Below are 26,952 nucleotides of genomic sequence, written 5' to 3' on the forward strand. Positions count from 1 at the left end.
TTAATCCTAACTTATTTTAAAAGTAAATTTGTTTCATGTTGTGCCTTACAAAGAAAAAAAAAAAGATTTACAGATCTGAAGAACCAGATTCTGCATTCCTTAGAATATTTCAAGAACAGTTTTGTTTGTCAACAGCAGTTTCTTAATACTGTAATTGATAACATAGTACAGCCCAAGATACATTAGTGTGACACAGGCATTTGTGATCTAGAAAGTGTCTCAAAGTAAAGGGAGTTGTTCTTAAAGATGCATTTTTGAGTTTTTGAAAACATTTCCCAAAAGAGTTTTTGAACAAGAGAGCCAAAGAGAAAGACATTGATTTACACTAGCAGAAGTACAAGCTTAAGACTGTGAATCACTGAAGTACAACAAAGTTTTCCAGCTTGAAAAATACCTGAAGCGAGTGTATACAGGAGATGTACTACAGTCATTGACAGTAGTAGGAATAGGTGCAATTTTAGAACAGATTACAAAGTTGACTTTATAACTAATTTTAAAGCTTTTTCATTTATTCATTTTTTAAGGTTATGAGGATTATGATCACATGTGCAGCTCTACATAGCTGTCCACTTGGAGATGATGGTGACTCCTTAGAGAATATACGCAAACTTCTGGTTAATCATCAGCATAGTGCTCCTTGTATCCAAAAGATTCGATAACTGCTTTTCGCCAGCTCTCCGGTTTTGGTCCATCATGTTGTCTCTACCAGCCTAAACCATTTCCTAAAATGGTCCTTTTGCTGTTCCTTGCAATCCTGTTGTTGAAGGAAGATGTCTGTGGGAACTTTGGGCTTTTGGTTTCTGCACAAGCCAATGAAAGAAGGGTGGTGGCACACATGCCTGGTGATATTATCATTGGAGCTCTATTCTCTGTTCACCATCAACCAACTGTTGATAAAGTTCACGAGAGGAAATGTGGAGAGGTAAGAGAGCAGTATGGCATTCAGAGAGTGGAGGCAATGCTACATACCCTTGACAGAATTAACTTGGACCCCACACTGTTGCCAAATATAACTCTAGGATGTGAAATAAGGGACTCCTGCTGGCATTCTGCTGTGGCTCTGGAGCAGAGCATTGAGTTTATAAGGGACTCTCTTATTTCATCAGAAGAAGAGGAAGGGATGGTGCGATGTGTGGATGGCTCTTCATCATCTTTCCGCTCGAAGAAACCCATTGTTGGTGTCATTGGACCTGGCTCTAGCTCAGTTGCTATCCAGGTCCAGAACTTGTTGCAGCTTTTCAATATACCTCAGATTGCTTATTCTGCCACAAGCATGGACCTAAGCGACAAAACTCTGTTCAAGTATTTTATGAGAGTTGTGCCATCTGATGCACAGCAAGCACGGGCTATGGTGGACATTGTCAAGCGCTATAACTGGACCTATGTTTCTGCTGTACACACTGAAGGTAAGAGGTTATTTTTTTCCATATAAGAATGCTTTTGAACTATTTTGATGTGATCAAATAGATAGATTATGACAGTTTGATGTTGGTTTTTTTTTTTGTCAGTCAGTTTTCCACAGTATAAACTTTTACTTTACTTGATAATAATCTCACATTCCCTAGGGGGCTGAAGTAGCATCATGTTGATAATGTCTGAAAACAAAGTCTGAAATGCAGGATTGTGTGTGCTCTAGGGCCACTTGTTGCTGAAAATGCTTACTCTGGAGTCTTCTAAGTGACTTTAATTTAATTTAGTTGACTTTTATTTATTTTTCTTAATCTTCCAGTCCGTGTATTTATGTAGAATAATCATTTTTGACTATTGATATCAATGGGTAATGAGAAAGTGTCTGGTCTTCCTAGTGCAAAGGAGAGCTAAATTATAATTTGAAACTGTAGCTGAGCCAGAATGTGCTCCTGCTTAATATCTGAGGCACAGAGACATGAATACTAGAAAACATGTAGTTATGGCTAATGTTTGAATGCAGGTTGTCCCAGCTCCTGGAGACCAGAACTATTTGTGGTCTATTTTATAATACTCCATGGTGTATTGCAGCCACTTCTTACTCTGCATCTGGTCGTTGTTTTCAGGAGTGAGCAAGGGAAGTCTTGAATCTTCTTCACACACTTACGCTCTACTAAGTGTCCAGAAAATCAGAACTGTGTGCTAAATTGCTTTCCTACTTTTATTAATTTGAGTTAGAGCTTAAGCTTTGTAATCAGTGTTCAGAAGAGTGTTGATTAAAGGGAAATGCTATGAAAAATCTTACCTGGTTTTGCTATTCCTTGTGTTGGCAGAGTTGAGTGGGTTCATCTTGCTATAAGTGACTAGAATTTCATACTGCCTTAAGAGCATGTTTCACCGGTCCCTGTCTAATGACAGCACATTTAATGGGTTTTCTGGAAATAGGTTCTGGGACGAATTTTAGGATCTCACTGGATCGCCTCTGTTCAAACAGACAAACTAAGAACGCAAGGCTCAGAATATGATCTCAGAATGAAAAATGTTATTAAGAGATTGGGTAGTGGTGACGGCTTTTCTGAACAGCAGCAGATGCTGCTGGCTTTATTACAACCAATAGAAAGCAGATTGTCCTTCCCACACACTGAGTGTGCTTCTCTGGCAGCCTTCAAGCTATTCAAAGCCCTTTTTAGGGTGATGCTGGTCCAACGCTAGTACGTAGACATCTTTGTCCTTCTATAGATATGTAAAGAGCTCATTCTGCAGTATTTAAATAAAAAAAAAATTAGAACTTACATGCAGATTGTTGCAACCACATTTCCATCATGATGACAAAAAATGGTAAACAACTGCAGCTTCTTTTCTATGGGGATGCGTTAATATATTAACAGCTTAATATAACATTGTATAAATCACCCCATGTCACATCATGTAGTGAAGGTATTCTGTGCCAGCTGATGCCTTTGGCATAGCTTGGTGTGAATCCTTCAATTCAAAATATGTATGATTAACGTCATGGTCAAAAATAAGGCCACTGCTGCAACACATTAGTATAAAATTTTATATCCTGCCTACTTTTGATGCCTCATCTTGTTTTTGCTATGAACAAAATATCTTTGCTTATTGAGATAGGATTCTTATATATTCAGTGTGGGAATTGTCAAGCTTATATCAAGGTCTGATTCTCCACAGAGTGGGAATACTTACTTTTACCACTTCCTGTGGACACTGTTTGGAGCAGATGGTAACATATGGCATGTAAATCTTATGGCAGAGGAACTTTGCACTGCACATTGGAAGGAAGGGAATAGGGAGACAAAGGCTGAAGCTGGAGGTAGCTGCTATGGGCAAGACAAGTAGAGAATGATAGAGAAGCTGGATGTGAAGAAGAAGAAATTATGAATGATATATCTAGTACAACATGTGTCTACTTCTGCCAGTATTAAAATGGACAAGATAGGTGGTACATTGTTAATACCTGAGCCCTCATATCATTCATAGCATATTTACAGCAACACAACTGTGGACTTCAGTGAACAAACATTAAACTGGGGTTCTGGGAATCTTATGATCCTATCATCTCTTTACATTATCTGGTCATGATGATGAATATGCTCTCCAGTTAAATAACATGACAAAAATGTTTTCTAACAGTAGAATAGATGGTATTTATAATGGGATAGTCACATACAAACTGGACACGGTATTTCTTTGAAATGTGACATCTGATGTTCTGGATGAATTCCAAAGATTATGGCAGATGTTGTCCCTTCCAGGACAGAAAAGATTTTTTTTTAAATCCACAAAACACTCCTATAGAGTTGAGTAAACAAGCAAAAGATATATATTATTTATTTATATTATTTTAATATTTATAATTAATTTTCATTTTAATATAGCATCTGTTTACTTGTAAACATTCCAAATATGCCCCAATACTCATAGGTATTATTTCAAAATAGGGCAAAAAAATTTGTTAGATCCTACTTCTTGCAATTTTTATCTACTTAATATCTTGCTAATCCATTGAGAGAGGACCTTTCAGTGCCTCCAGTAATTCTGGCCATCTACATTCATTATCTTTAGGTAATCTTTGTGCATTAGACAGACTCTTCTGAAATATGACCTTTGGTTTCTGGGAAGGATTTCCAAGGAGAGGGAGGGTCCTCTCTTTCAAAGCTGGACTGGGAGAAAAAAAGAGGCAGAAAAAGCTCGGTTGTTTTATTGCTTTGGTAGTTCCATCAGCAGATAAAGTTATAGGTCTCTTTTTGGTCTGGTAGAAGAAAAGTCTGGGATAAGTCAGTAGCTTCATAATAAAAAGCTTACTGTTTGAAACTTTCCTTCTGCACTTACTAATCATCTGTGTCTGCAGTGGATTAATATTTTGAGAGGCTGATCTGAAGGGTTTTTTTTAAGTCCTTTATTCAAGATTTCCAGATTTAAAATACACAAAACTTTTGAGAGGTTCTCGTAAGCTTTGCTCCTTTGACATTTAGCATCATGGTTTAATCTAGGTGACGCCTCCAGGTGTGCAAGTAACCACTAAGAGCAATTTTTTTTTTTTTCTAAGAATTTGAAGGTAGCAAGTCCTATTATCAGTGAAGCTCTTGTAATTTTAAGCAGGAAGTTTCTGCAACCTAATTAACAGGAAATATGCGTAACAAATGAAGGATAGTTCTGATAAAGCAACAGTTATCTCCACTTACTGTAGTGTATTTTATGTATGCCAATGAGAAATCTTTCCGAGTCTTAGATAGTCTTGGCTTGTAACTCCCCTTGCTTGGCTCTGTTAGGAATGATATGGGCCACTGGTGTCATCATCTTCCTCCACTCTCCAGCTCTTCCTCTTCAATGATTTGTGGGGCTCTGCTCTGAACCAGCCTGGCTTTAGAATAAAACATTTTCACCCACCATGGGGCACTTTTAAAATAAGCCTCACCTGGAATCCAGGTCATGTTGTGGCCCCACAAGCAGACATGTTAACACTGTGTGGCAAGGAGGTAAGAATGAGTGAGCAAAGAGGGAAAATGTGATGGGAAGCTCCTTGCACTACGGACCTATCACTTAAAGCCTGAAGCAAGTGCATTCAACTTTACGGATTCTACAACAAGCATGCAAGGTGTGCTGGAGATAATTTTATTGGAAGTTTGCATACTGATCTAATTCTTTCAGCTGGCCTTACAGATTTTTTTTTCTGCCACTGTTATAGGAATAGAGCGTAAAAAAAACCCTTTCCTTAAAATCAAACCAACTTGCACTTTTTAAACCAACTTTGGAGACAGACAGTAGGTCAATAATGCAGTTAAGAACTCAGTCCATGCCTCTCTCTCAGGGAAAGTAGTTCAGCAGAGAGACGCCCTCCAATTTAGTTGCCCAATTTCTCAGAGCATTTTAGGGATCTTCTGCAGGTTATGTAACTTTTGTCTACCCCCCAGGGAAATTAATGCACATAGAAGGGTGTAGAGAGGAAAATGTGTGCCTCTGTCTGGGTTTTGGGTTGTGATGGTTGGCATGCAGATGGGCCGTGCCACTCAAGCACTGCTGGCGTTTTATCTCGCCCTTCTTTTGCTTAAACATTCGGCACTGCAACTAATTGGAAATTGGGAAAACTGGGGAGAATTTGACTGTCTGCCATCAGAGATAAAGAACTGCCTATTCACCTGATTTCCCATATGAAAGCATTCCCTGGTCGTTCTGAAAGATCAGAGAAAAATACATACAATTTTCTCTTCTCCCATCATTGCGGTTTGAAGGCCTCATTTGAAGTCAATACTCCCCCATTGACTAGACTGACATTTGGATCAGGTTTTCCCAGTCAAAAACAGGGTCAGTCCCTGGGAGTCTGTGCTTAAAATTTGCCTGCAGCCAAATTAATTAATAATTTGAAAGACAATTTTCATTGCCGTTAGAAAACACTTATTTTGCCACTCTGAATGGAGTGAAGAGGTGACGTATGCTGGCAAAATAGAACTGCACAGGGGTACAGCTGAAACACAATAGGCCAAATTTATTGGGGGTAGCAAGGCATAAATTTCACTCCACTATATAAAAGGTGTGATTTCCTTTTGAACGTAGCCTTAAGAAAGAAGCCACTTTGTTAACATTTTCTTTAGACACCTCTGCAGGTAAATATTGGATCAAACTCATCCTCAAAGTCCTCTCTGTTTAATATCCCTTTCCTCCATTTAAATTTATTGTAAGTGCATATAAACAAGTGATTGACACTCATTTTCTTAGGGTGTACCCAGGCAACTATAACAAAAGCAGAACTTTTTTTTTTTTTTTTTTTTTCCTGGGGACAAGGGTTATTTCACACATTTCCTTTCATATTTGTTTGAATATGCCTGGTTACAAGACTATTTTTGCCTACATACCTTGCTACCCAGTAAAGAGAAAATAAAAATTAGTCATAGTCTGTGAGAATAAGATGAAGAAATGAACAAAAGAGCGGCAACAAATAGACCTTAAACCTACTGCTTGGACAAATTGTACTTATATGATCCGGAGATTTTCTTTCAGACTGTAGATTTTTTCTCCTTTAGATACAAAAACTATATCATGGTCAGAAAAATTCTTTGTATTTCACAAAATAATATGATTGAAAATTAGATTCATTTTATTTTAAGCATAAGTTATATATTTTCATGTTTTATATGTAGAAAAAAAAACCACATAGAAATAATACAAGTGATTGCTAGTTCATGAAAATATTTTAAATTTCAAAGAAAGTTTGTTTCTAAAAACTGTTTCTGAAAATTGACAATTGTCCTGGAGAATATTCTACTTCAGCAATATTTAATTTTTGCTCTTAGTCAAAACAATTACTTGTATTTTTTTAATTTTTGAAATTACTTCTCTTTTTTTGAGATTTTTGAACTATTTCAAATATAAATATTAAGAGTAAGATCGGGATGATCAAAACTTTATATGCTCTCCAACACATTAATCTTGTAGCAAAAAAAAAAAAAAAAATCTCTCATCTGAAAGAACATGTGGAAATGGAAACCCCAGTTCCAGTCCTATCCTATCGAGGTGCGTGGTGGGTTGACCCTGACTGGACACCAGGTGTCCATCAAAGCCACTCCATCACTCCTCTCCTCAGCTGGACAGGGGAAAGAAAACATAACAAAAGGCTCATGGGTCAAGAGAAGGGCAGGGAGACATTACTCACCAATTACTGTCATAGGCAAAACAGACTTGTCTTGGAAAAAACAAATTAATTTACTACAAATCAAATAAGAGTAGGATAGTAAGAAAAAAACCCAAATGTTAAGACTTCGCCTCATCTCTCCCTTCTTCCTGGGCTCAACTTCACTCCCAAATTCTCTACTTCCTCCCCACCAGTGGGGCAGGGGAACGGGGAATGGAGGTTGTGGTCAGTTCATGATGCATTGTCTCTGCCGCTTCTTCCCCTTCAGCAGAAGGACTCTTCACACTCTTCTCCTGCTCCAGTGTGGGTGCCCTGCCAGCAAACCTGCTCCAGCACGGGTTCCTCTATCCATGGGCCGATAGGTCCTGTCAGGAGCCTGCCCCAGCACAGGCCCTCCATGGGCCACAGCCTCCTTCAGGCATCCGTGTGAGGTCCTCCACGGGCTGCAGGTGGATCTCTGCCCCTCTGTGGGCCTCCATGGGCTGCAGGGGCACAGCCTGCTCCACCATGGGCTGCACCACGGGCTGCAGGGGAATCTCTGCCAGGAGCAACATTACTGCTCCCCCTGCTTCTTCACTGCCCTTGGTGTCTGCAACTGTTCCTTTCACACATTCTCACTCCTCTCCTGTGCAGCTTTTTTTCTTCCCATTCTTAAGTCTGTTATCCCAGAGGCACTACCGCCATCGCTGATTGGCTTGGCCTTGGCCAGCAGCAGGTTCATCTTGGAGCTGGCTGGCATTGGCTCTGTCAGACAGGGGGAAAGCTTCCAGTAGCTTCCAACAGAAGCCGCCTCTTTAGCCAGCCCCTGACTACCAAAACTTTGCCAAGTAAACCCGATACAAGGTGTTCACACATTTTTATTGAATGTTGACATCTATAGCAGAGGTGGCTTTTTTCACCCCAATTTCAAATATTCTAGCATCATAATTGTGAAAAATCAGTGAATACTGTCAATCACCTGGCAATTTTGATATAGTATACTGAAGTAGCTCTTAGTTAATGTTTACTTTGTTCTGCAGTGACTGACTAATCGGACAGCACTTTAACATTGCTGGTAGGCTGCTCAGGCCAGACATACCCATTGTGAAATAACTGGACTGACAGAAAAATGTTACCTAGTGACAGGGTATGGTCTGGAGTATAATGAGGATGAAGATTGTTAGGGAAAATATGAGATAGCAAAGGGAAGGTGAGCAAGGAGACATACTATTGTAAAGTTTTCTTAAAAAGTCACTTTGAAAGGAATGATATAAGGTGCACTTAGCTAAAATAAGGACATTTGGATCTTCAAAATGTCATTTTGCTTCTTGTGTAGGGGTTAAGTGTTTGAATGTTGCTTTTCCTGTCACTTACACTCTATAGTTACTCAATGAAAGTTGCAATGTGATGAAAATTGCCTTCATTGAGAAGAGACAGTGGGAATCCAGAATCCTCCAGCTTCGTCTTAAATTTGCCTTTTGCCTTAGGCTTGGAAATAGAACAGTTCTTGTCCCCATCCCCAGGGTGCACCTCTGCAATCGGATAGGGATCTATCTAGTTGGTGAAATTTGGAAGTCTTTCAGGAAACAAGATTTCACTTAACAGTGCCTGCTTGGTCAAATTAGTTTTATGAAACATGGTCCTTCTAATATATGGTATTGGATGACCATGGGTAGTGACAGTGGTTCACTTTCCTGTATCTCTCATTGATATTTTGTCTTTGAAATGAAAGAACACAAACTATAGACCCGGCTGAAAAATATATTCCATAATATCCTGAAGTATTTTTTACCCCAAGTCAGAACTGAAAGTCAAAATAACAATATTTTCTAGTAAATGACAAGCGTAAATGACAATTCAGGAGTCAGTCAAAATAAACTGCTTGTCTTGTGGTTATATTAAAAGAGTTGATAAAAGGCAACTTTATAAGTCAAATGGAAATTTCATTGAAAAGGTGTCAACTTTTACAATTTTAATGCAAAATATTAATGTTCTTTGACAGTTTTGATAAAAGATGTTTTACTCCAGGAGGAGCTGGAAGGTTCCCCTTAATCCCATTTTATTTGTCATGCCTTCTATACTACCAATTCTGTATACAAATTAAAATTTTTTGGATACATTGACATATCATTCATCCAATTGTTAAGCAAGGGCTGATGAACCAGGTCCTGTTATTCACTATTTGTGACGATTAATGATATTTCTGCATCTGTTGTATTAATTTTCTTTCTTATTCTTGAAACCATAGATTTTTCTTTTTCCGAGCATGTAACCTAGTGACAAGAAATTTAAATTATCAATTTGTGAATTAATTTTTCCTAGATTTCAAGGTAAAAAATGCAGTTAGTACACTTTTGTCCTGGTTTTGGCAGGGATGGAGTTAATTTTTCCTCTCAGTAGCTGGTATGTTTTGGATTTTGTGTGTGAAGAATGTTCATAAACACCCTGATGATACCAGTTGTTGTGAATGAGACCAAGGACACCGTCCTGCTTTCCAAGTCTCGCTAATTTGCAGATGCAGGAAGCTGGGAGAAAGACAGACAGCATAATTGATCCAAACTGGCCAAAGAGAGTATTTCATGCCATAAACGTCATGCTCAGTATATAAGTGGGGGCAGGCGAGGGTGGGTATCTGCCTTCCTGGCATCCATCCTTCCTGCTTGTTTTTGCTGGCATCGTTCCCCCTACCTTGCTGGCTCCCTTTTGCTCCTTTGCTTGCTGCTCGGTTTTGTTTCCGTGATCGCTGCTCGGGACGGGCTGTATCGGTCATTGGGACATCGGGTGGTGAGAAAACACATATTGTTCACTTTGTATATTTTTGATATCCTTATATTCTGTTACTATTGTAGTTTTCCCTTTTATTTTAGTAAATTGTCTTCATCTCAACCCACGAGTTCTCCTTCCTTCCCAATTCTCTCCCCCATCCCCCTGGGAAGGGGGAGAGTGAGCGAGAAACTGTGTGGTGATTTGGGCTAAACCATCACAAGCTGAAATTCTTCCTTTATTTTACCTTCATCAGTGTCAACAATCTTCATACCCAGCCTCATTCTCAATTACATCGAAATAAGGTTTTTGGCTGAAATAACTGTTGCACTTGAAGAACCCAACACAATGTCCCATTCACTTTCTCTCTATCAGTTTGCCTCAGAAACGGTCTTTGTAAGCAAAATGAGCGACCAGTCAGCAAGCATGCTGACATGCTCTTGAGGGAGTTCCCTGGCTCACAGAAAGTATTGTAGATGGCTATGATCTCAGAGCTGTGCTGCACAGGCAGCAGAGATGCATCCTGACAGCAAGTGAGTGGAACTATGTTCAAACATGAAAAACAAGCAAAAGCAATTGTGGTGGTTTAGCCCGGATCACCACACAGTTTCTTATTCACCCTGCCCCTACCTAGTGGGACAGGGGAGAGAAATTGGGAAGAAAGGAAAACTCGTGGGTTGAGATAAAAACAGTTTACTGAAAATACTAAAAACTACAAAGCTAACAGGATATAAGGATATTAATATATACAAAATATACAAAATGAACAATGTACAATTTCTCACCACCCGATGTCCGAATGACCGACGCAGCCCGTCCTGAGCAGCGATCACAGGAACAACACCGAGCAGCAAGCAAAGGGGGAGAGCAAGCTAGCAAGGTAGAGGGAACGATGCCAGCAAGCAAGAGAGAAGAAAAGAATGCCAAGGGTGCCCAAACGGATACCCGACAAGAAAAGGAATAACTGAAAATGATGCCCCCTCCCATGGGCAACCCCCACTTATATACTGAGCATGACGTTTATGGCATGGAATACTCTCTTTGGCCAGTTTGGATCAATTATTCTGTCTGTCTTTTGCCCAGCTTCCCGCATCTGCACGTTAACGAGACTTGGAAAGCCAGACAGTGTCCTTGGTCTCATTCACAACAACTCGTATCATCAGAATGTTTTTATCAACATTCTTCACACACAAAATCCAAAACACACCAGCTACTGAGAAGAAAATTAACTCCATCCCTGCTGAAACCAGGACAGTATCCACCCCTTATTCCATACCATTTACGTCATGCTTATAGATATACACACAGATATCACTATCTCAATCTATGAGCTATCCCTCCAAAGTCTGTTGAGTTAATTTAGTCCATGACTTTGGGCCCCATCTGTGATAGCAGTCTCTCAGGGCAGGAGAGATGGTATGTAGTGTGAAGTTGTTACATACTGCATCTGGAACTCGTAGCTGATACCTCTGGCGCGGCTGGTGTATCACGTCCATGGTCTGCAAGTTGAAGATGTTGATCTCGAGGAAGTTGTTGGTCACCAGTTCTGACTCCATCACTGCTGCACATCGCTCGGTTTCATCGAAGCTTGTTCTTCACTGTTGAGTGTGATTCTTGCTTCACTACCTCTGATAGAACATAAAAGAACTACAGACATGATTATATACAGTTCAAATTATTGGCTGTTTTCACCTAGAATCAAATCTCCTTGAGGTACACATCGGACTTCCCCATCCTCCCGCATCACCCACCAAGTACATCCAGGTCCTTGAGCGAAAGCAATCCCACGAATGGGTTTGCCTTTGCCCAGAGGAGGAATAACCCAGACTGTTTTCCCCAACATATTCCTTACATGCACCACAGGAACTTTATCACCATCTACAGTATGTAAAAGTTCAGATTGGGCAGGGCCAGCTCGATTGATGGATCCCCGAGTGTTGACTAACCAAGTGGCTTTTGCTAAATGTTTGTCCCAGTTTTTGAAGGTTCCACCACCCATTGCTTTCAGTGTAGTTTTCAGCAGTCCATTGTACCGTTCAATCTTTCCAGAGGCTGGTGCATGATAGGGGATGTGATATACCCACTCAATGCCATGCTCTTTGGCCCAGGTATCTATGAGGTTGTTTCGGAAATGAGTCCCATTGTCTGACTCTATTCTGTCTGGAGTGCCATGTCGCCAGAGAACTTGCTTCTCAAGGCCCAAGATGGTGTTTCGGGCGGTGGCATGGGGTACAGAATATGTCTCTAGCCACCCAGTGGTTGCTTCTACCATTGTAAGCACATAGCGCTTGCCTTGGCGAGTTTGTGGGAGTGTGATGTAATCAATCTGCCAGGCCTCTCCATATTTGTATTTCAGCCATCGTCCTCCATACCAAAGAGGCTTTAGCCGCTTGGCTTGCTTAATTGCAGCGCATGTCTCACAGTCGTGGATAACCTGTGCAATAGTGTCCATGGTTAAATCCACCCCTCGATCACGAGCCCATTTGTATGTTGCGTCTCTTCCTTGATGGCCTGAGGTGTCATGGGCCCACCGAGCTAAAAATAGTTCACCTCTGTGTTGCCAGTCTAAGTCCACTTGGGAAACTTTAATCTTAGCAGCCTGATCCACTTGCTGGTTGTTTTGATGTTCTTCAGTGGCTCGACTCTTGGGTATGTGAGCATCTACGTGACGTACTTTTACAACAAGCTTCTCTAACCGGGCAGCAATATCTTGCCACAGTGCGGCAGCCCAGATGGGCTTGCCTCTGCGCTGCCAGTTGCTCTGCTTCCATTGCTTTAACCACCCCCACAGGGCATTTGCCACCATCCATGAGTCAGTGTAGAGATAGAGCTTTGGCCATTTTTCCCGTTCAGCAATGTCTAAAGCCAGCTGGATGGCTTTCACCTCTGCAAACTGACTTGATTCACCTTGGCCTTCAGTGGCTTCTGCCACTCGTCGTGTAGGACTCCACACAGCAGCTTTCCACTTTCGATGTTTTCCTACAATACGACAGGATCCATCAGTGAACAAAGCATATCGCCTCTCATTTTCTGGGAGGTTGTTGTATGGTGGGGCTTCTTCAGCACGTGTCACCTCTTCCTCTGGCGGCATTCCAAAATCTTTGCCTTCTGGCCAATCTGTGATTACTTCTAAGATTCCTGGGCGATTGGGGTTTCCTATTCGGGCTCGCTGTGTGATCAGTGCGACCCATTTACTCCACGTGGCATCAGTTGCATGATGTGTAGAGGGGACCTTCCCTTTGAACATCCAGCCCAGCACTGGCAATCGTGGTGCCAGGAGGAGCTGTGCTTCAGTACCAATCACTTCTGAAGCAGCTCGAACTCCTTCGTATGCTGCCAGTATCTCTTTTTCAGTTGGAGTGTAGTGGGCCTCAGATCCTCTATATCCCCGGCTCCAAAAGCCTAGGGGTCGACCTCGAGTCTCTCCTGATGTTCTCTGCCAAAGACTCCAGGTAGGGCCATTCTCCCCGGCTGCGGTGTAGAGGATGTTTTTCACATCTTGTCCTGTCCGGACTGGCCCAAGGGCTACTGCATGAACAATCTCCTGTTTAATTTGTTCAAAGGCTTGTCGTTGTTCAGGGCCCCATTTAAAATCATTCTTCTTTCGAGTCACTTCATAGAGAGGGCTTACAATCATACTGTAATTTGGAATATGCATTCTCCAGAAACCCACAACACCTAAAAAGGCTTGTGTTTCCTTTTTGTTAGCTGGTGGAGCCATAGCTGTTATTTTGTTGACCACATCCATTGGAATGTGACGACGTCCATCTTGCCATTTTACTCCTAAAAACTGGATCTCTTGTGCAGGCCCCTTGACTTTGCTTTGTTTTATTGCAAAACCGGCTTTCAGAAGGATTTGGATTATTTTCTCCCCTTTCTCAAAAACTTCTTCTGCTGTGTTGCCCCATACGATGATGTCATCAATGTATTGCAGATGTTCTGGAGCTCCACCCTTTTCTAATACAGTCTGGATCAGTCCATGGCAAATGGTGGGGCTGTGTTTCCACCCCTGGGGCAGTCGATTCCAGGTGTACTGGACACCCCTCCAAGTGAAAGCAAACTGTGGCCTGCATTCTGGTGCCAGAGGAATGGAGAAGAACGCATTGGCAATATCGATGGTGGCATACCACTTGGCTGCTTTTGACTCCAGTTCATACTGAAGTTCTAGCATGTCCGGCACGGCAGCACTCATTGGTGGTGTAACCTCATTTAGGCCACGATAGTCCATTGTTAGTCTCCATTCTCCATTAGATTTTCGCACTGGCCATATGGGACTGTTAAAGGGTGAGCGGGACTTGCTGATCACTCCCTGGCTCTCCAGTCGACGAATCAGCTTGAGGATGGGGATTATGGAGTCTCGGCTGGTGCGATATTGCCGCCGGTGCACCGTGGTAGTAGCAATTGGTACCTTTTGTTCTTCAACCTTCAGCTTTCCCACAACGGAAGGGTCCTTTGAAAGTCTGGGCAAGATGGACAGCTGTTTATTTGTCTCCACGGTGGCTATACCAAAAGCCCACCGGTGCCCTTTTGGGTCTTTGAAATACCCACTCCTGAGGTAATCTATACCAAGAATGCATGGAGCATCTGGGCCAGTCACTATGGGGTGCTTTTGCCACTCATTCCCAGTCAAACTTACTTCAGCCTCCAATACAGTCAGCTCTTGGGATCCTCCTGTCACTCCAGAAATACAAATGGGTTGTGCCCCTTTATAGCTTGATGGTATTAGAGTACACTGTGCACCAGTGTCTACTAGAGCTTTATACCTTTGTGGGTCTGATGTGCCAGGCCATTTAATCCATACAGTCCAATAAACTCTGTTGTCCCTCTCCTCCGCCTGGCTGGAGGCAGGGCCCCTCTAGTCCTGTTTGTAATATTTTCTATTCACTTTCTGTGAATATGAATCAGAAGTTCCTTCCATAGGATCAGAGGTGAGATCAGCCCTTCTACGCTGTCTGGGGAACTGCCCACTGGAGACTGGAGCAGCAAATTGCCTGGAAGAACCTCCCTTTGTGATTGTTTTACCTCGCAACTCACGTACACGTGCCTCTAGGGCCGAGGTAGGCTTTCCATCCCACTTCCTCATATCCTCTCCTTGGTCACACAAGGTAAACCATAGGTCATCTCGACGGGTGTACCGTCTCCCTTGAGCAGGAGGAGGATGAGGTCTTCTTCTAATAGCTGAGATATTAGTCCGTGCAGGTGGGGAGCAAGAATCTTCAAGTTTCTCACACACCTCAGATAGTTTTTCTAACAGTTTTTCAAACTGGCTTTCAGATTTCTCAGTCAGTCTTTCTATAGCTGAGACACAGGCCCGCATCGGGGAAGAGAGATTGTCTTCATATTGTCGGAGCTGGTTAGCCACTGCACGTACTGGTGGCATCTCATCATCTTTCCAACTCATTGCTGCCAATGAGTTGGCATACGATGATGGTGCACTCTGTACAAATTTCCGCCACATGGGTCGGGTACATTCAATTTCATCTGGATCTACGGATGTCCGTGGGTCATCCAGGTTATGATAAATCAGCTCCCGAACAGCTAATTCCCTCAGAAACTGGATACCTCTCTCCATGGTGGTCCACTTGCTTGGGTGGCATATAATATCTTCCTTAAAGAAATACCTGTCCCTCACACCTGACAGGAGTCGCCTCCAGAGGCTGCAGGCTGCTGACTCTCTTCCAATTGCCCTGTCAATGGCTGCTTCCCTAGACAGAGATCCCAGCTGCCTGGCTTCCCTGCCTTCTAATTCCAGGCTACTGGCCCCTCTGTCCCAGCATCGGAGCAACCAGGTGACAAGTTGCTCACCTTGATTACGGCTGAAATCTTTTCGCATATCTCGCAGCTCACTCAGGGATAGGGATCGGGTGACTACCTCCCCTTCTGTGTCTCCCTGATCATGTGATGGGCCTGGTTCATCATCATCTTTCACTATGCGAACTGATTTTTTGGTGTATTTCTTATGTACAGGGGCAACTGATACTGGTGTAGATGATTGGTTTTTCGGTTTCTCTTTGGTACTGCTTGCTGAGGTTTGAGTAGCCACAGTGTCTGGCGTGGGGGCTGAAGCAATCGCAGTGCCTGTAGCAGGGGCTGGGGTAGCTGCAGCACCTGCCGTAGCGGCTGAAGTAGCTGCAGTATTTGTAGCAGCAGTTTGAGTAGCCACAGTGTCTGTTGCAGGGATTGGAGGAGCCATAATACTTTTAAAGAACTGTTTAAACTTCATCAATATCAAGATCTGAGATAGCTGCAAGAGACTTGTCACCATGAACATGGTGGTAGGGGTATAAAAAGGGTATTCAAAATTCTCAAAAGCTGTTGAAATTAGCTTGGTGAGGTGGGGAAAGCTGTAAACAGATGTTCCCCCCGCGGCCTGGCTTCCCGGAACAAAACAACAGGTATAGTTCCAAACAACACCCACAAGATGGCTCCCGAAATACCCGGGTGGAGCTGCCTCTGCCTCCTCGCTCTGCACACTGCCCACCGCCATTGAGTACAGATATGAAAATGGTCCCGTTACCAGCAATCTCACTAGACAAATCAGTGCCGCATAGCACAGCAGAACGATACCTTTGATCCAACACACATCATTGATAAAGCGTGCACAAACACCGACAAACAGAAAATACGGCAAGTAGGGTGCTATCCAGTACAGCTCTAAAAACAACTGCGAGAACAAATAAAACAACATTGTGCCCAGCGATGACCAAACCGGCTTAATGAACACTTGTAACAAATCTGTTTTCAACACACTGTGTTCAAACCTGTCCTTATCTCAACCCTTTGGGACTGACCAGGGCTTGAACCTTGGATCCTCAGACTAAGGTCCGATGATCTCACGACTGATCTAGTGAGGCCCCTTCGAGCCCCACGTTGGGCGCCAAAAAGACTGTGGTGGTTTAGCCCGGATCACCACACAGTTTCTTATTCACCCTGCCCCTACCTAGTGGGACAGGGGAGAGAAATTGGGAAGAAAGGAAAACTCGTGGGTTGAGATAAAAACAGTTTACTGAAAATACTAAAAACTACAAAGCTAACAGGATATAAGGATATTAATATATACAAAATATACAAAATGAACAATGTACAATTTCTCACCACCCGATGTCCGAATGACCGACGCAGCCCGTCCTGAGCAGCGATCACAGGAACAACACCGAGCAGCAAGCAAAGGGGGAGAGCAAGCTAGCAAGGTAGAGGGAACGATGCCAGCAAGCAAGAGAGAAGAAAAGAATGCCAAGGGTGCCCAAACGGATACCCGACAAGAAAAGGAATAACTGAAAATGATGCCCCCTCCCATGGGCAACCCCCACTTATATACTGAGCATGACGTTTATGGCATGGAATACTCTCTTTGGCCAGTTTGGATCAATTATTCTGTCTGTCTTTTGCCCAGCTTCCCGCATCTGCACGTTAACGAGACTTGGAAAGCCAGACAGTGTCCTTGGTCTCATTCACAACAACTCGTATCATCAGAATGTTTTTATCAACATTCTTCACACACAAAATCCAAAACACACCAGCTACTGAGAAGAAAATTAACTCCATCCCTGCTGAAACCAGGACAGCAATAAGTATGTAAATGGATTTTATACCTTCTGTTGATGGAGGAGGAGCAGTGAAGTTCAGCTTCTTTCACATTTCCATGCTGGCTTTGCAGCTCAGAGAATAATTTTATTGCAGGTTTCCAAAGAAGTCCTGGGAGGAAAATCAGTAAAAAAATGCAGGTGCTGCTTATTTGGCTTATGAGTAGAACAGAAATTAGGGTTGCATTTGATAGGTAAGCAGTTCTTCCTTTTTCTTTCATCTTTATCACACAAAAATACAGGATTCAAATTATTTTCACATTAACAGGAGCTTTCAAAACAGATAGGACATGTGCTCAAAATAAGAATATGAGAGAGTATATATTATCTTTCCAATATAAGCTTCTTATATGTCTCCAGTCACAGTTATATATATAAACAGCTTCTTTGATTTTTTCCTTCCAACAACGCTGTGGGATGTGAAATTACCTTGCTCGTTTCCATGCATATGCAAAAAAGACAGGCAATTTGTCTGACCTATTTCTCTCCCTAAAGAGAAAGTATGAGACTAGCTCAAATTTAAGGGGCCTCAAAAATGTTGAAGTTGGATCAGATGCTCTCTTTATCTGACTTGCATCTCTCCCTTGAAAGCCCACTGTACAGGCTATTTAGATACTCAGGTTCTTTTCTGACATCTCCATGCCTACAGAAAAGAAAGGAATATATAGCTGCTCTGTGTCTTACTGGATACGAGGCTGAAGGTTTTATTCACTCAGACAGAATTTCTGTGGAGGGATTTTTTTTTCCCCAAATCCAAAGGTATTTATGCAAAAGCATAAATGACAGTATGCTTAAGTAGCTCAAAATTAAGAATCTGCTATAGCATGCATTCAAGGGCCTCAGCCTTATGGATTTTGTACAGAAGTCAGACTTATTCAATGACTGGGACAGGCCAGGAATGTAGTTCCTTCTGGTAAGCTAGGTAAGAGTCAACCAAGGAGAGTAAACTTTATAGTTATAAGAACATACTACTATAGAGTTTTACAGAAAAAGTGAAGGTTATTTGACCTGTGGACTTACTAATTTCTCTTTTCCTCCACCATTCCCTATTTGACTGTTTCTTCAATTGTGCAACTTTTCTCCCCCTTCCTCTTTCTCTGCCCTGTTAACTAGAACTGTCTGAATCATCCAGGCTGACACAGTCTTTTTATTTCCCTGCTCCCAAGCTGACTTTATTACAGCTTCATGCATTATTCATGTGTATTCAACCAACAGTTTATGCAGACAGATTCTGCTATGTGAGCTGTTCACAGAGTGTTCAGGCAGGGATAGACAGTGCCTTTAGGCATCATGCTGTAGGAGGAGTGACATGTAAATGGTGCTGACCCAGGAGGTATGGTGCTGAGAAGCCTCTCAGTCTCACATGATTGCTTATGACCTTGTCAGGCCAATGCTGAAGCCTCTCCATCCACTTTTGATGGTGTGTGTGTCACACTGAGCCGCACTGTGAGAGGGAAGATTATTGCGTCCTCAGCTCTGTGCTGTGGATCTGCCTTCCCTGTTTGGTTAGCTTATGTTTCTGTGGGCAGGAATCACAGTACTATCTCTTCTTCTAGCCCCATTCAACTACTCCAGTCAGGAATGGGAGTCAAAACAAATCATCAGATCTAGAAAATTTGGCCTGAGAATATTGGATGTGGACAGCAGTGGCTACTGGAGCAAGGAGTTTGGGATGGTTTATGTGGAAGTAAAAGACTCAGTTCTGCGCTCTCCTGGGCTACCCATGTGGCCCTGATAGAATCATAGAATCATAGAATGGTTAGGGTTGGAAGGGACTTTCAAAGGTCATCTAGTCCAACCCCCCTGCAAGAAGCAGGGACATCTCCAACCAGATGAGGTTGCTCAGAGCCTCATCCAGCCTGGCCTTGAACGTTTCCAGGGATGGGGCTTCCACCACCTTTCTGGGCAACCTGTTCCAGTGTTCTATAACTCGCATTGTAAAAAGTTTTTTCAGAATTTCCAATCTAAATCTACCCCCCACTATTTTAATGATGAAACTATTTCAATAATGAAACTGCAGACATCACGCCAATGCCATATGATGGAGAGTTTGGTTCAGCTACACCAAAGTTGTGTTGGGCTGTACCATTAAAATATTGTGCTCAAGCTGATCAGTCCATTGGGGAAGTACAGCATGGGATGTGACACTGTGGAGCTCAGGATCTCAGCTAGTGGCTCAGCACAACCAGTTGGATCAGAGCTATGTTGCATGTGCCTGAAGCCCCTTCTGTAGCCTGCTGCAGACATGCCTCCAGCCATCTGCAAGGGCACGTACTTAATGATTTTTGCAATGATTTGGCATTTTGTAGGCTGAGATGGCACACATGGGTGTCTTTGAAGCATTTTCTCCAAACACCCACTCTTAAATGTGTGATGGAAGTGTTGTGAGGATAAATACTTTGGAGGGTAAGAGAACTCAGACACTACTGGTAATGTAGGGTAGACATGTAGTTTGTGTACATGTTCTGTTACTATCCACACACAGGTTTGTGCCTTTAGAGAAAATGCTCTGAAACATTATTGAGAAAAAGTACCTCAATTGCCATACCTCCCCTAGGAAGGCAGAAAGAGAGAAGACACTGGAAGCCTGGAAAACTGAAGGCTGATTGCTATTTCTCTTTTACACACAAGCTTTTAACTGATTTTGTTTTTTCTGCTCTTGAACAGTTGGTAGAGTGGGTGTTACATCCAACACCTCCGTGTGACAAATCTCAGCCTACAAAATACTGACACGTTACATTTCATTAACCATATGGGACCTAATTATGCTGCCAGCTAAAATACAGGTGCAAGTCTCAAAGGATCCATTTGCTATGTGTGCATGGGCCCTGTAGAACCTTACAGTATGTTTGCCTACACAAATTAGGGAGTTAATTTGACATTTGCAACATGCATGGCTTCATTGAGATGTGTAGAACCTAAGCGTTAATACATAAATGATACAAAAGGTGATTTTTTTACTCACAAGACGAACAGTTTTTCAGGAGAAGGTGCAGTGTCAGTGTGTGAATACTGATAAATGAAAAAAAAATTGCCAAGGTCTTCCCAGAGAGTAGCATTTCAACATTTTGTAGTCATGTACATAAAGAAAAATGGCCAAAGGCAGCCAGAGTCCTTAAAACAGTGGAGCATTGCCATCCTCTGTCTACAGACAATCTGGAACAAAGCAGCCTGGATTTGGCAGTGCTCTCCCTGCCCTGTCTGTCTCGCTGCGATGTCAGTTCAAAGACACGAGCGCTACATAATGCCACTTGCAGCAATTTCACCACAGATTATTTTATCAGGTGGGCTGTGGAAGGACAGGAGTGAACTCTTGTGAAAATTGGATATGAATGCTAAGAGGACTCTTAGCAAGAGGGGAGAAAGCAAAATATCAAAGGTCTAGGTGAAGGAGAAAGATGAGACTACAGGATTAAGGGAAACAAAGTGCAAAAATAACAATGATGCTTAAGATGAACTGTTTCACCGATACAGTTTCTAGATCTGAGTACTTAGTACAGCCTAGATCCTAGTCAGAACATGCCATCTGCAGGCCCCGGAAAGCTTCACAAATTACGTGTAATTTTACTACTAGGGAACTAAAGGACTGAAAGCTGGCATGCTACACCAGCTGCGCCTATCTTGTTTCCCAGACCTCTGGTTTCCCTTGACCTATTCTGCCTTTCACGGTTGATGGTCATAACTTGTCGCCATATGGGAGATGACACTCTAGGTCTTTCCCCCGTTGTTTGTGCGAATTCAGTGGGAAGCACAAGACCTGAATTTTTTCTTCAGATCAGAAGTGAAGATGCAGAGAGATGCTCTCAGGGGACTAACTATTTCCGCAGAAATAGCTAAATTTCAAGAAAAAAAAACAAACTATGGAATATAGTAATAACTCAAAACTGTGTTTGCATTTATAAGTAGTTGATTTGTCCTAAATATGTCAAGTAGAAATGGCTGAATTTTGCTTTATAAAATGGCTCTTCAAATCAATCATGTTAATAACTTCTCATAAGCTGATGGCTTCTCTCTGGCTAGATAAATGTGTCATTTTGATATGATTATGGTAGAGGTGCTACTAGCTTCATTACATAAGCAACAATGAGTAATACTTCACAATTTTTAAAAGGAGTTTGTAAAAAAGCATAACTAGAATGATGACAACATTTGAGAGGTTTCTATGTGTGTTTGTTCTCTGCATTATTGTGAAAAAATATTTTAATAACATTTTCCTTAATTTTTCTCTGTAGAAAATAGATAAACATTTTATAGGAAAATAAGATTTTTTTTTTTTTCAATCAAAACCACTTTTAAATATGGGAAGAGTAGGTGCTTGTGCATTGTCATTTTCTGTTGGTGGAATTTGGTATAGTCTTATCACCTACACACCACACCTCTGGACAGCCATGAGTTAGAGTTCATATGCCCAATGGCTTTTTTTTACTGTCCTCTAAAAATAGCGATGGTGACATCTGCAGTGAAATTATTTTGTTAATCTGCATGGGTTTGTGAGAAAATGCTCTGACTTCAAAGACCAGCATTTTGCCTGGCATGCAAAATTTAGTGAATAAATAATAAAACTGATTGCTTTGGGTTTAAATATAATCTAAATAATATTTGGGGCAATATACTAAGTAATTAGATATCTCAGGGAGCTGATCAGATTGTGAATATCATCTATTTATGGGCTTTGCTTGAAATGTTTTAATCTATAAAATATTGCAACACTTTAAAGTCCATACTGATGTTTTTGACTCAGTATAATATTTGCAATGGAAAAGTCTGCACAGAGTTACTGAGCAACATTTTTTGATAGGAAGGATTTTATAATAAGAAAAGACACTCACTGCCTTCCTTTTGATTAGACATTGTTTTAAGCTTATAAACAGCTTAAAAATTAATAAATGTTACCGATTACTTACAAATGACATATTTGTTAGGTGCCTAACCTTTCTTATAGAAAGTCAGTACCAAAACACCCAGTCCTGCAGTTGAGCAGTCTCCTGAGTTACTTAGGAGTTCAGTGTCAAGCAGAGACACCTAACCTATCTGTGGATAAAGCAGTTGTGGAAAAAACACTCCCTACTTTACCAGTTCTTGGCCTCAGCTCTGTAGCCTTGCCTCGATGCTGTGATGGTATGGCATCCTGTCAGGTACTTCACCATTAAATGTACACATGCATTGCCAGTTTGTTCAACAGGAACATGAGAATTTCTCTCACCAGCCAAGAATGCCTTTTTTTTTTTCCATACCACTCTGTATTTCTTTGTGTATCACAGTGGTTCTGTTGTCTATTTATTTGCACTGAAAGCTTTTCCTCTCTCTTGTTATGCATTTGAATAGCATCTAGCATCAAGGTGCCCTTACATATGTCATTATAAGCAATTTATTAAAATAATATTCTCAATATTCTCAAATAGCAGCACATGCAATCTAGATTTACTCTACCATTAAAACCTGAGTCCTTTTCTTTCATCAACTGTTTTATTTCTTTGCCCAGAGAGTGCACGGCATTGGACAAAAAGAGATAGCAGTTGCAATCCATCATGTACTCTGCTGGGCTCTGGTTCAGCAAGCGCTTCGAACCCTTTTGTTATTTCTACTCTATCCAGTTTAACTGGCTAAAAAGCAGCAAATCAAAAAGTATCCTTTGCTGATAGACAATAGACTTCTGAATGCTTGTTTGACAAGTTTTCAGTATTATCTGCTAGAACAAGAACAATGCTGACAAAGGAATTGCCTGCATGCCTTAATTACATGTTTCATCAAGGACTCTTACTCTGTGTGGCAGTTTATTAATTTTCTTCTTTGCAATACTTTTCTCTGAGCAAAGCCCCTCGACTCGTCAGTCTTGACTGAAATAGAAAAAGCTATATTATTGTAAATTCTGTAAAACTGGCACCTTGGAATAAACTTGCTGTTCGAGATCATTGATGGCTAGCAAAATACTAGTTCTACATATTTGTGTTGTTGATATGAAAAATGGTACTTGTAACGTGCTGGTAGCTCAAAACTGTACCTGAAAATTATAAGGACCCATGTGGAGCTTTGGACACCATTCCAGTCCTGGTGTTAAGACCTTACATTTCTCATATTTCTGAGAGTAACTCTAACCTTTTTAAAATAGATTGATCTGAAGCTGTTTGGGACAGGGAATGGAATCTCCCTGGGCATGTGTACGTCACTAAAAAGAGAAGACCAAGGGCTGAGCTTAAGCATCACACTTTCTAACTGTTAGCTCACATCCTGCTTTTCTTCTGGACCACTGCAACAATCCCTATACAAGGCAAATCTGCTATAACGAGGACCAGACCTAAGCAGTGGATGCAGACTAATCTGTTACTTGTCCTTGTCCTGTCCTTTGCCCAGTCTTCCATTGTGCAGAAGCCCTTGTGTGAACATAAAGAGGCAGCATCCTCCTTGTGAGCTTCACAGTAGTAAATGTTATGTAATTCTAAATTTTCAGTTGCTATACCTGAAGAATCTTAATTTGCTTATTCTTGAAAAGCTGGTGCAATCTGATCATACCAGACCAGCCTATTTTGAATACCTCATGATTCATGCTGTCTCCAACTGTGCCTGGGAATTATTTGGGACAGTCATATTTGATCCAGGCAGAAAAAATTCCAGGAACTATTATAGTAATTTAATGCCATAGAGAATCATGTTTCAGTACTATGGAATGTTCTCCGTTGCTGCTTTAATAGACTAATATAAATGTTACCTTTGTTTCCTGATAAATATCTTTCTTAACCTGCAGGCATGTATTAAAGAAAACAGTTAAAATACAGGCATAAACACAGAGATTTTCACTCCACTCAAAATTTTCCATAGCCGTCTTTATTTTCCAAGGATCTTAATTTCTTTGCAGCTCTCTACAGCTTGTTGAGAAATTTCATAGATGAAAAAGTATTATTATTAAATGTACTTTGTTTTATTGGAGTGAATAATGAGACACTAAAAAATATTAGCTGTGAGCTCACTCATTTTTAATTAAATGAATATATTTTGTATAAACATTACTGTTTTTTGAAAGAGGGTTAATTTCAAAAGAACAGGTACTTGAGAAATTAAGAAAGATAATCAATTATATAAATTAAACTACTTAGGATCAGATAGTCAAATATAAAGCAGAACAGGCACTAATCAAAGATGGCTTTCTTATCCAAAGTTTTAATCCCAGTTAATGGTATCTATTGGAATGGGACTGGCTGGAAATGGATTTTCCCATTGAGAATGGAGGGAAGAGCTCTAAAATCCCTCAGAAAGTTGATTCAGATAATCAACATCATGGATATCCAAAATAGTAATAAGGTAAAAACTGTCAAAGTTGAGATGAGTTAAATCTCACAAGTAAATAAAACAGATTGCTAAAGTCTACCATTGCTCTGTGCAAAGTTATGAAGATCAAGAACAGATTGAGTCAACACTAAATGTAATTCAATCTTGGCCCTAAGCCAAACCAAACATTTCTTGGGATAGAAGTGGTGGAAAAGATGGCTCTATTTCATTTTTCTTCAAGCTGCTAACTAAATTGTTCCAGAGACCCTATCCACTCAATGGAGAGTCATTTCCAAGGGGTGATTCAATCCTTCATTTTATTTAACCTCTTCATCAGTGACCTTGGATTACTGCCTTCCTAACTTCAGTACTTTAGATAAGTATTTAAAATTACGTGTGATGAATAAGTCTTCAGAAAGATGAAGACTGTAGAATATGAAGGCAAAGGCAAGTTGATTGTCAGAAAGAAGAGTGTGCTAATGGAAATGATCAGAAATGAATTGGAAGAAACACTCTTCAGTACAATTAGAGGGAGCATTGGATAATTTTATTCCCAGAGGATTAAGACTAGTTATCCATGAAATCATAAACTTGGCAGCAAGGTGTTTTTTAAAGGGACTTTTACACCATCTTTTGGGGATTATTTAAAGCAAACTGTGTTTCAGGGGTGGCAGTATAATATTGGAGAACAGTATAGACAATGCATATGCTTTAATGCATGTTTATGTGGGTGGAATGATCTCATTCTCCACAGTCTTTGTAGGATGTTTGCTTTCAAATAAACTTTGAAGAAAAGGATATGGAAGTAAATGTAAGATCTCAGATCTTTTCCGTCCTTTTTTTTTTTTCCATGGGGATTATTGATCTAATAATTTTTCTCCCTAAAGAGAGAAAGATGTGTTATGTGTTTCCACTGTTCAGGTTTGTTAAAACTGATATAGTGCTACAGAAGAAATTAGAGTTAGGATCTGGGTTTCCTAATAGCTGGGAAATGCTGCTGTGAAACTGAGGTGGGCAGGAAACTGGATGACATGCAAAAAGTATGATATTGGATAAGATTCTTCACAGAAGTCTTTGGTAATCAACACGGGAACTAGTTTTATATAATGCTTTTGTAACAGATGTAAGTACAGTTAATCCCTGGGATTTTCTAATGATGGAAAAATACTAATCAGTAGAAAGGAGAAACAGAGCAATTGTACAAGAAGAATTAGATGGTTTCAGAGACTAGGCTAAAAGAAATTGTGCCAGGCACTTAAATCTTCCCTGTCTTTAGGTATCTAACTGAAACAGTCCAACCCAGAAGCATAGTCATCCTAAGCTTCGTCTATAAATCAGTAAGAATCAGTAAGAAATTCTGACACCTGCCAAGGGAGATTCAGGTTCTTAAGAGGCTTCCAGAGTAGTTCTGAAGTGTGTAATGATCTATACTGACTAAGTGCGAAGCTCAAAGTGATGAAGTTCCTGTCTTGCCTGCCACAAATACTCCCTTTTCCTCACTTACGAATGTTAATTTTGATGGTTTCCCAAGAGTTCAGCACTTAGGATGAGAGAGAGAGAAGAGAGAGAAGGGAGAAAAGAGAAGCTAATATGATAAAGACATGAAAAAGGCAAATGGGATCTTTGAGTGATATTTTCAGAAAAAAATAGAAAAGTGTTTGTTCTGCTGTACAGGATTCTGTAACTCATCATCTGATTGTTGCACTGGTAGTTATTGATGTCTGGAGAAGACAGAATCAAAGTGAGGACAGCTGCGGAGAAGGGTTATTAGCGTAATCTGAAAAGCCTATCACGAAGCAGGAGCCCAGAAGATCTGTCTTTGTTTAGTGGAGCAAACTGAAGCCTGAATAATATCATTAGTGGTTTTAAATACATCACATTGAATGGTAATGATGACTGAAAGGAAACCATTAATAAATGTAGTCTGAGTTATAGGTGGATTTCCAATTATCAGGTGAATGTGGCTCTAGAATAGCCTCATAGTAAATAAACTTACTGTCCAGACTGCAGTTGGTTTTGAGTTACAGTGCATGCATGATCTTCAGCAGTATGCGTATATGTATTTTGGAAGAAACAACTGAATTGAGGTGCATCTGAAAGCACACTCCCAGAATCTTTGAAAATAACAGCAAGGAGAAGAAATGCTTATAAGAGCATTGACATGTTTAATCTTGATGAAGACAGTAAGACATAATGAATTTTCAGGTTAGCTTGATTTCAATCCTCAGCAAAAACTTTGGCATTAACGATGGTTGAAATGAGCTGAACTACATGACTGCAAATAGGGGAAAAACAGCAATTTATAAACTG

At 40.9% G+C, this 26,952-nt stretch overlaps 1 protein-coding gene across 3 annotated transcripts in view; it reads left to right on the forward strand.

Moving 5' to 3' along the window:
- Positions 1-727: 727 nt before the first annotated feature.
- GRM5 (glutamate metabotropic receptor 5) overlaps positions 728-26,952 on the forward strand; it is a 282,987-nt gene continuing 256,762 nt past the window's right edge. For all 3 annotated transcript variants that reach the window (XM_086742894.1, XM_086742905.1, XM_086742916.1), the window contains exon 1: positions 728-1,406. In XM_086742894.1, the coding sequence (XP_086599020.1) occupies positions 728-1,406 (679 nt within the window). The remainder of the gene's footprint in view (positions 1,407-26,952) is intronic.

This window comes from Chlamydotis macqueenii, chromosome 1, assembly GCF_036417535.1.
Source record: "Chlamydotis macqueenii isolate bChlMac1 chromosome 1, bChlMac1.mat, whole genome shotgun sequence".
Lineage (NCBI taxonomy): Eukaryota > Metazoa > Chordata > Aves > Otidiformes > Otididae > Chlamydotis > Chlamydotis macqueenii.